General features: G+C 48.2%; 1 protein-coding gene across 2 annotated transcripts in view; it reads left to right on the top strand.

The window, feature by feature from the left end:
* Positions 1–343: 343 nt before the first annotated feature.
* The window catches only part of RPS6KA4 (ribosomal protein S6 kinase A4), a 36732-nt gene continuing 26650 nt past the window's right edge, over positions 344–10425 (top strand). Inside the window, exons 1-4 of one of the 2 annotated variants that reach the window (XM_082202150.1) lie at positions 344–741; positions 5932–6003; positions 7670–7888; positions 9149–9264. In XM_082202150.1, the coding sequence (XP_082058276.1) occupies positions 690–741; positions 5932–6003; positions 7670–7888; positions 9149–9264 (459 nt within the window). In that variant the 5' untranslated portion in view covers positions 344–689. Of the gene's footprint in view, positions 742–1167; positions 1189–5931; positions 6004–7669; positions 7889–9148; positions 9265–10425 lie in introns of those variants that run through there. The other variant, XM_082202151.1, reaches the window with a different exon arrangement.

Raw genomic sequence — 10425 nt, 5'->3', positions numbered from 1 at the left:
CTATCTATCTATCTCTATCTGGAGGAGTCCTGTGACCCATTGAAACAAATGGACATGCCTAAATATTACATCTACGTTTTTCTCCGAGTAGACCCACTGAAATGAAGGGTCCTAAGTCAGTCCTGTACAATCATTCTAATGGGTCTGTAGGACGAGCATTGGCTGCAGGTACAGCCCCTAATTTGGATCCATTCATTCCAATGGGTCTACTCAGAGTAAAACTTAGGTGACGAAGATCCCCCGGGAACAATCGCGCTCCTGCAGGGGTGCAAGGCGCTGGACAGCGAGAAAAAAAACACCGCGCGCCTCCCCAAGAAGCAGCGTGTCCCTGGGATTGGCCGAGACGGGCCCCGCAGGAAGTCCGAGCGTGTGTGCGTGTGTGGTGGGAATCCAGGCACGGGGGTGACACGGAACTTCGGTCAGGGGGCGCGTTAAGCAGGAAGGGGGTCCCCTGTCCCTCCCTGGGGCGGGTCCCCTGATTTCCCTGGGCTTTTTCCTCCTCCTCTTGCTTGCTGTCACATTCCTGCCGCTTGAGTCAGGCCTGGAGGCGGCGGAGGCAGCGGCGGCGGCGGGCTGCTTGCTGCACCAGGAAGCGCAGGGCCCGCACCATGTAACCAAAGCGGAGGAAGGAGGAGGAGAAGAGCGCGAGAGGAGGGCAAGGAAGGGAGCAAGGAGAAGCCGGCCTGGCCATGGGGGACGGCGGAGCCGAGGAGGAGATGGTGGAGCTGCCTCTCACTGACGGTAACCAGGCGATCGAGGGGGAGGAGAGCCGGGCATGTGTGTGTGGAGGGAGGGGGCAGCTGGGTGGGTCCCCCTTGGCGCGCGCGCGGGCGGTCCTTGGAGACGTGGAGCCGCTGGCCCGGGCGCCCCGGGATGGGATCTCCGGCGGGGCGCGCGGGGTAGGGGCTGGGGTTGGCTCGTTGAGGGTCCCGCAGACGAAAATCTGCGGAAGGGGGTCAGGAGGACGCCCGACCCTCCAGGCGGCGTCTCCTCCTCCGGGAATGACAAGATGACCCCCAGCAGGGCGCACCGTAGTGGCGGCGGCGGGGTGGGACCTTGGGTTTCGGCTCAGGACCCGGTTGGAGGCGCGTGGAGGAGGAGGAGGAGAGGGCGCTGCTGGAGCGCAGGGAACGCATCGGGGGGCGTATCGACCTGATCCGAGGAAGGCGCACGTTGAGAGACAAGGAGGTGGGGGGTGTCGGCTGGTTGCACGGCTTCTTATGGGCGCCGATCGCGGTGTGTAAACATGATCGGGAGTGCGCGGCGTTAATATTTGGAGTGAGATCAAATTGGAGCGCGTAAACTGGAATAGGGGTTTTGTCCGCCGTGGGGACAACGGCACGCAGGTCCCGCTTCTCGTCCGTGATAAAGGAGCTTATGGAGATCGGGGGTGCCTGCAGATCTCGGTGCATAAACTGGGTCGGTGGAAGGGAGGAGAGCGAGAGTCATCTTGGCGGTGATGCACTGGATTTCGGGGAGGGCGGATGAACGTGACCTGGGCGCAGGAGGAGGAGGAGGAGAGACACCAGTTGCTTTCTGCCCTTGCTAAAACAGCCAGCTTTGCAAAGAGAGCAGATATCCCGGCTCGGCTGTGCCCGGAGACCTTTGCCGAGAGACAGAGGGCGCGATTGGGCAACGCTTAGACCCGCCTGGGGTTGCGGAGAGACGTCGGGAGTCGAGAAAGAGAAAGAGAACCCTTTCCTATCCCACCCGAGGGCCTGGGAGAGTGTTATCTTTCAAAGTGGCGGAGCTCCGCCCCTAATTTATGCACGCCCCGCCTCCCGACCCAGCTGGAGTGGGGGTGGGTGTTGCTGAATCACCAGCCCGCCCCCGCCTGGATTGGCAGGTGGGGGCAAGGGGAGGGAGCCGTAGGGGCGGCTGGAGGCGGTTGGCAGGTGGGTGGTGGGAAGTGGTGTGTGTGTGTGTTTGTGAGAACAGTGTACAGTACTGGCGAAGGCTGCCTGGAGTAAGAGATCTGCTCCTTCTCTTCCTCCCCCCACTGAAAAAAAAGTCGGCTCGCTGCAAGAGAGGGGCTCTTCAAACGATCTGGCCATCCGTGCATCCTCCATTTAAAGAGGGGTGGGGAAATAGCGAATAATAAAGAGTAGTTGGTACCAATGATTGCATGCTTTGTGGTGCAAACTTGCAGGGAGGCTTATATTTCTGATCCAAACATCTTGACCTTTCACTTCCAGATACAACTTTGTGTTGGTGAGTGCTGTGATGATGAAGCAAAGGTCTTTGCTCTTAAGGCAAGGGTGGGACAGCTCTGAGTCCCACAGATGTGGTTGGGCCCCAACTTCTATCAACCCCCTCCAGCATAGTCAGTGGTCAGGGATGATGGAAGTTGCAGTCCAACAGCATCTTGGGGGAGGGACACAGGTTTGGAAGAGTTTGGATTTGATATCCCGCTTTATCACTACCCAAAGGAGTCTAAAAGCGGCCAACAATCTCCTTTCCCTTCCTCCCCCACAACAAACACTCAGTGAGGTGAGTGGGGCTGAGAGACTTCAAAGAAGTGTGACTAGCCCAAGGTCACCCAGCTGCTGCATGTGGAGGAGCGGGGAATCGAACCCGGTTCCCCAGATTACGAGACTACCGCTCTTAACCACTACACCACACTGTTCCCCAGCACCTCCGTCAGAGGTACTTTCGTTTGTTGATTTGCATAATCCCAGGGCAAAGCACCCACCATTAAAAAATAAAAGAAAGGTTGAGCCTTGGCATAAATAAAACATGGTATCTGATACCACTCTTGGAGTAAGTGTGTGTGTGTGTGTGTGTGTGTGTGTGTGTGTGTGTAAAGCCTTTTTTTCTGTTCATTATACAGATGAGAAACAGAGACCCTGACAGACTAAAAACCATTTACATCAATTGTGGGGAACCTTGGCTGTTTATCCCAGATGTGGCTGAACTTCAACTCCTACCATTCCTGGCCATTGGCAATGCTTGCTAGGGCGGGTGGGAGTTGTAGTACAATTCTATGATTCTATGGACATTGGGTGGGCCAAGGGTTCCCCACGCCTGATTTACACACACCGCACACAAGAGGCACATGTTTCTCAATCCTTTTGGCATATGAGAAGCAGAATGTGAGAGTCTGGCAGCAGCATCCTAACTGTACCTTGCATGCCAGGCTGGGACAAATGTCTTAATTTGGGTGAAGGTTAGGAGTTGCTCAATCACACTGTCTGTCTGGCCATGTCACTTCCTTATGCATGACCTGAAATGCACTCCATCCCCTCTCGTTTCTCCTTCACATGCACTTGAATATCTCAGTCATATGCAGGTAACTGCACCAGGCAGCGTAAACTATAGTTAACTGCTGCCCTCCCTCCTCCTCCATACACCCCAGTTTAGGGCAAGCCAGGTGGGTTTTAAAGTGGAGTTGTCTATAGCAGCTTTTGCCACTTTGATGCTCTCCAGACCCTTTGGACTACAACTCTCATCATTCCCAGCTAACACAGCTGTAGTCCGAAATATTTGGTGGGCACCTGGTTTGGGCAAAGGTGTTGACTCAGATGTGGAACTTCCATGTTGAGAGGTAGTATACCTTTGAGTACTAGATGCTGAGAACAGAGAGCAGGCCTTGCTTGTGAGGAAGGCGGTATATTTTCATGCCTTGCTGCTGAGTTTCCCAGAAGCCTCTCTTGCAGACAATGCCAGATTAGATGGACTTTGGTCTGATCCAGCAAGGCGATTTGTATAGCACCTGATCTTCCCCTGAATATTTTCTCGTAAAAAAGAGAGAGAGAGAGAGAGATCTTTATATAACAGGAAAACAGGGGACCTGTCTGCTTCCACACTGTATTTGCTAGAAACTCCTTGATGGCAGATGTACTCTGCACATGCTCAAAGTGAATGTTACTGTTGTTGTTGTTGTTATTTCAGTTTATAGCCCACCCTTCCTCCCACCAGGGTAACAGAGCTGAGGCTGCTGGCATTAAAAGCAGGTTCTTAAGGAGACCTATGGGGAGACAACTGTATTTTAAATGCACTCAAGAGACTTGGGTCTTTTATTTAGTGAAATGCTTTTAGCCAATAAATAAAACAAAACTAGCTATTTGCGAGGGGATGAAAATGAGGAGGGTAACAATTAAAGGCACACACACACACACAGCTTTTTAAAGCATGACATATAAGACTAAGAAAATATTGATACCCATGTATAGGTCACAACCACATGTATTTAAAGCACCAGGATTCCACTGCAACTGTCATGGCTCCCCCCCAAATATTCCTGGGAACTATTCCCCTCAGCATCCTGTTTTAAAGTGAAGATGTGGCCATAAATGTGCAATTAGCAATAAATTGGAAAACACTGTAAGCGATAAGCCACCGGGCGGCAGCCCCACAGAGGGTGTTTCATAGTGGCTGTGTTTTTGTGGCAGGCCTTCTTGGGCTAGGTGTTCCTGTGGGCAAGTGCGGGCCCGTTCCCCCCCCCCTCAGAGTTGGCCAAGTTGTGACTCATAGGCCGGAAATGGGGCCTCCTCCCCTCTGCACCCGAGAACCCCAGGGAAGAGGGTGGGGACGGGTGCCGTGCGAGAGCAAAGGGAGTGTGCCATGAGGAGAAGGAGGGCCAGAAGTGGCTCATCAGCACCATTGGCACAATGCCCGCCCCCCATGCCCCATAGCCAGAGATTTTGTGATAGGTCCTGGTGGTTGGGCCTAAGTGTAGACCCTCGGGAAAACGGGTGTAGCAAAACGCATCATTCGCAAGATCCGAAGGGCCGTATCCAGCTAAATTCCACTCAAGAGTAGACCTATGGAAAATAGTAGGCTGAAGTTAGCCGGGTCTATTCATTTCAATGTGTCTGCTCCGAGCAGGACTAACGTTGGATACAGCCCAAGGTATTTTTTCAACATGCTATAATATATACCCAGTGTAAATGCTTTCTGTCAGTTTTACTAATTCTCTTTTCTAGAAAGTTGTTAAATAAATAAATAAATAAATAAATAGCGACCACCTTCATTAAAAAATGGGCCAGCATGTTTAATTTAAAAGTTATTTCATTCGTCTTAAATCACTTCAATACTGTTCAAAAAATAATAAGCACCAGTCTCTTGTAACACTTTGTAAATCTTCTGAACGTAAATTGTTTTAGCTTATTTCAGTATTGTAATGGTACATTGCTGTAACCTGCCCTGGGACCTTGTGCTGAAGGCCGGTTAAGATATAGTATCTATTAATATTATATTTATTATTAATACTTGTAATAGCAATAGGCCCCCAGAATGCCAGAAGGCAGAATAAAATTTAACTTCTTTATGAGTAACTGAGAAGATTATGGCTCACACTGCCCACCCCCATGCCTGGCCCTTCAGTCTCCATTAAGTAAACTATGTGGACCCCAATCCAACTGAAGTTTGTGAAGACTAGGGGTGGTGTCGCATAAGTCCATCCATTGAAATGAATGGACATCAGTCATGTTAGTTAATTTCAGTGGGTCTTTGATTAGGACCAACACAACACTGGATCCAGTCCTAAGCTTGCAATCTTTCTACACTTAACTGGGAGTAAGTCCCATTGAACTCAGCAGGGCTTTCCTTCGAGTAGACATGTACTGTACAGTATAGGTTTATGATGTGGATCCCACTGAAAGCAAGGAGGTTGGCAATGAACTTGTTCCATTCGTTTCAATGGGAGTCAAATCGGGACCAGTGTTAGTTGGACTGGGGTCTTAGGCTGCAATCCTAACCCCACTTACCTGGGAGTGCACCCCACTGAATTGAATAGGGCTTACTTTTGAGTAGACAAGGTTAGGTTTGCACTGTTACTCTTTATCCTTTTCATTTTTAATGGAAAGCTGGAAAGTCAGGAAAGGGGTCTTGGAGGTCTCCCTGGTGTTCAGCCTCTCCTTCCACACACACCCAGCTCTACCTTATTCTTCCCACCTGAAAAGTGTATGTTTTTGAATTTTCCCTCAACAGCAAACTTGACAGGCCATGAGGAGAAAGTTGGCATGGAGAATTTTGAACTACTCAAGGTCCTGGGCACTGGAGGTGAGTCGAAAGCAGCTGTATATTAGAATCTGTTTTATTGGGGGAGAGGTAATACTGCACACAAATTCATAACAATCAATAAGAAAACCAGAGTTGTAAAGCAGAAGTCGAAAACAAAGCAGTGTTGCAAAAATATATTTTGATGACTGACAGAGAGCTTGAAACGAAAGATGGCATATGTTTAGGCTCAGTTTTCTAAAGTGGTCAGAAACTGAAGGTGGAAAAATGAAATTCTTTGGAGTTACTTGCTGATATTCTTCAAGGCAGGGACAGGGAACCTTTTTTAACTCAAGGGCCATATTCCTTTCTGGGCAACCTTCTGAGGGCCATATGTGAGGTGGGTGGGTCAACAGATGTAAATATTATGTTTGTACATTAGGCTAGTTTCTGCACTCATCCGCCCTCTTTACCCTTCATCCTGACTAGCAGAAGGGGTTCAAGAACACATTCCAGCCATGCAAAAACCCCTGGGGGTAATTGGGGGGAGGTCAGTGAGGGGTGTGACCTGGGGGGTAGTTCTGGAAGGCCATACTCAACCTCTGAGCCTGAGAATTCCCCACCCCTTTTCTAAAGCAATATCATTGAGTTAAGCATGCTTTCGCCATATGGACCTGCTTCCTTGCTGAGGTCTAACAATGGCTATTCATCATGATACCTAAACAGAGCCCTTATGTTCAAGAGCACTTTACCTCTGAATACCCGATGCTGGGAACATAACAACAGAAAAAAGCTATTTGTTGCTTCAGCTTGCGTTTGGACTTCTTTGGAGCATCTGATGGGCCACTATGGGAAAGAGGATGCAGGAGTAGATGGGGTCTTGGATCTGATCTGGCAGAGCTGTTTCATTCTTATGAAGAGTCTGCGCTGGGTGTCCCCATCATCGGAGACAGGGCCTTCTCAGGGGTGGCACCCAGGCTTATGGAATCCGCCCCCCTAGATATGTTCATCTGGTACTCAGCTTTCTCTCCATTCAGTGGCAAATTTAAACAGTTCAATTCTGTCAGGCATTTAAGGAAAAAGAAGTTTGAAGCCTTCTAAGGACACTGCTTTGCTCCTGCCTTATTTGATGTTCCTGTCCTATAATTATAATTTTATTTATTTATTTAAATAATATTGTGCTGTTTTTGTTAGCTGCCTTGAATACTTTTGACAGAAAGGCACAGTGTAAATACTTTAAGGACATTCATCAAATGACCCAAATCAAATGCTTTTCCACACGCTGCAATTAAAAGAAGCAATGGAACTAAGAATATGGGAAATAGAGGCAGCCACTGGGTAGGAGAGGGGAACCTCAGACCTCCAAGATAAATGGATTGGGACCCAATGCCATCGGGGGGGGGGGTTTTATACGCTACTCCTAGTGCGATCTGCGCCTGAGGAGTGAAACTGGTGTCAGGCAGCAGATGGAGGCTGATAGAACTGTTTCAGGCTGGGTGGAGGAAGACCTCCACCCCATCTCGCACCCCACCCCAGGCAGCAAGAGAGACCAGAGATTTAGACTGCAGCCTATTACAACAAAGGCTGTGTGTGTGTGTGTGTGTGTGTTTTAAAAGGCCTGATTGGATTAAAAGGCCTTTCCCCTAAGGCCCACAAGATAGCAGGCGTAGGGGTTGAGTAGGGGACTCTGAGGATGGCCATCCTAACCCACCTGCCATTTCCACTCCAGCCTATGGAAAGGTGTTCCTGGTTCGCAAGCTCAGCGGTCACGATGCCGGCAAGCTGTATGCTATGAAGGTGCTGCGCAAAGCGGCCATTGTGACCAAGGCCAAAACAACAGAGCACACGCGCACCGAGCGGATGGTTCTGGAACATGTGCGCCAGTCGCCCTTCCTTGTGACGCTCCACTACGCCTTCCAAACAGACTCCAAGCTTCACCTTATCCTAGGTATGAGCATTGTGGGGGTGCAAACCGGGGGACGGATGGACATGGAACTGGGAGGAGGGATGAGGGGAGGCAATGATTCTGTTTCAAATAATATTTGTTATGGTTTTACTTATGTATTTATTTTGAGGTTTTGTATGCTGGTTTTCAGTGGGGTGGAATGACCACACAGTGGTTTATACTTATTATTGTTATTACTACTACTACTACGACTTCTACTGCTAAATGCGGTGGTTCCCAATTAGCTAAGTACTGCAGACCCACTGTTTTTCAAAAGCCAAGCCGTGGACGCCCTACTTTTGAAAATGTTGATATCTCTATGGTAGTTTTTGTTATGTGAATGGTGCCATGGACCCCTTGGGTGGGTTGTGTGGACCCCTTGGGGTCCACGGACCACCAACTGGGAACCACTGATTTAACGTATTTATATCCCTCTTTTCTCCTAAACTGGGACTCATAAAAATTAAGCATAGCAATAGGAACAAAACAAACCCCAAATAAGAATACAATTAAAATCCCAGCAATGAAATAATAACAATCAGCATAAAACACAGAAGGACTAGAGGTTGGAGGGTGGGGAAGTAAAATTAAAATAAACATGGTCTCTGAAAGGTGTGTGTGGGGGGGAATAAATACCGGTATTTGTTTTAAGCATCTGTATATCACTTTTCATATACAACCTCTCTAATGAATTTGACAGTTTGTTTAAAAGACAACAATCATATCAATTTCGGGGGGGGGAGCTCTTTATTCATAAAGACAAATTAACATCAGTAATAAGGAATATGTTAAAACAGAAGGACATGGCAATGGAAGAACTTTGAAAAAAAAAGTCAGGGAAAGTCTTTAGTCCAGAAACTGAACACCCCCCAAAGCCTGGGTGAATTTAAAATGAAGGCTACAAAAAAAGATAACAAAGAGGATGTTGCATGAGAGACATATCTCCCTGGCAAGTAAGTTCCAAAGGCTGATCATAACATACCTCATCTCAGATGATGTAGAGACCCCTAGAAAGGCCTATGAGGAATAAATAAATAACACTGCAGTTTCGTTTGGAAAAAGGCTGTCCTTGAAGTATCCTGGTCCTAAGTCCTCATGAAGAGGAATTCCTAACCATTTTTGGTCATGAACCCCTTTGAGAATCTGTCGAAAGCCATGAATCAGGAGGAGGGCATAATATTTTGAAGGTGGGGGGCTGGGGGATTGTTTTCAGGTTGGACCCTGGGAATTAATTAACCTTTTTGCCTCCCTCTTCCCTTCTAGACTACGTGAGCGGTGGGGAGCTGTTCACCCACTTGTATCAACGGGACCACTTCTCCGAAGACGAGGTTCGGTTTTACAGTGGGGAGATCATTTTGGCGCTTGAACACTTGCATAAGGTGAGAAGTGGGAAGGGAGGGAGGTGTGACCGAACCAGGCAGGGTTTGTGCTGTTAGTATAATTGCACGGGTGCTCTTCAAAAAGTAAATAACACACCTGGATTGGGGATGAAGGGCTTTGCGCCACTGCCATCCTCATCCAGATTCCCTCCATTTCAGGAGGGATACTCCTAGTGGCAACAGCTGTGCCTCAGGCAAACAGCAGTCGCAGAAGGGCCCCAGGGACTCCACCAGGCTGGAAGCAGTTATCTTATGCAGACAAAGAAGCCATTGTGATTGGTGCTCAGTTATCAGAGGCGGTGTGCATCTGTATACCTGCCGCAAATAGGGAGTGTGCTGTTGCCCACAGTTTCTGTCTGTGACTTTCCCATTGAGGCATGTGGTTGGTCAGTGTGAGATGGGCTGGGACAGGGATGTGACCAGATGCTGTAGGATGGGTGGGCTCTGATCACAGAACAGGATCCATCCCACAGATTATGGGTTATTGGCAAAGGATCACCTACCACAGGGCAAGAGCAGCCTAGCCACCTTAAGCTCCCAGCAGAAAACATGCTAGGCAAATATCTTTTGACAAAATGATAAGTTCACCAACAAGAAAGCAAGGAAGAAGTTGTTCAAGAAGGCTAGCAGTTTAACGATTATATGGTTCATTAGTTATTGAATAATACAGCACAGTTTGCTTGAACTTTGCAACTATTTGATTATCTGTACTCTTAATTGTAGGGGTTTTTTTTGCAAATAATGCTTATAAGATGCTGTGATGATTCATAACTTCCTGAGATCTGTAAGATATTTTGTTTGCATTCCGGTAAAGAAAGTTTGATAAAGTAGATGCTTTAATAAACATGAATGTCGATTCGAAAGATAGGCAAATGGTTTACAGCTATTTGTGAGTATATCTTAGCTGAGTACTAAATTTTATAATTATATATAGGACACCCGATCACAGTGATCACAGGTAGGTAGGTAGGTAGGAGGAGTTACGCTAGGACCAGACCATGTCATTACCGAGGAGTAAGGTTTAGTCATTGTTTGGAGACATAGGCTCCCAGTACGTTTCCAAGCGCAATTCAAAGTGTTGGTGCCAACCTTTAAAGCCCTAAACGGCCTTGGCCCAGTATACCTGAAGGAGCATCTCCACTCATATCATTCAGCCCGGAC

The sequence above is a fragment of the Podarcis vaucheri genome, assembly GCF_965113315.1.
Source record: "Podarcis vaucheri genome assembly, chromosome: 16".
NCBI lineage: Eukaryota > Metazoa > Chordata > Lepidosauria > Squamata > Lacertidae > Podarcis > Podarcis vaucheri.
Note: the sequence above shows the minus strand (reverse complement) of the source record. Positions and strands in the feature narration are given on the sequence as shown.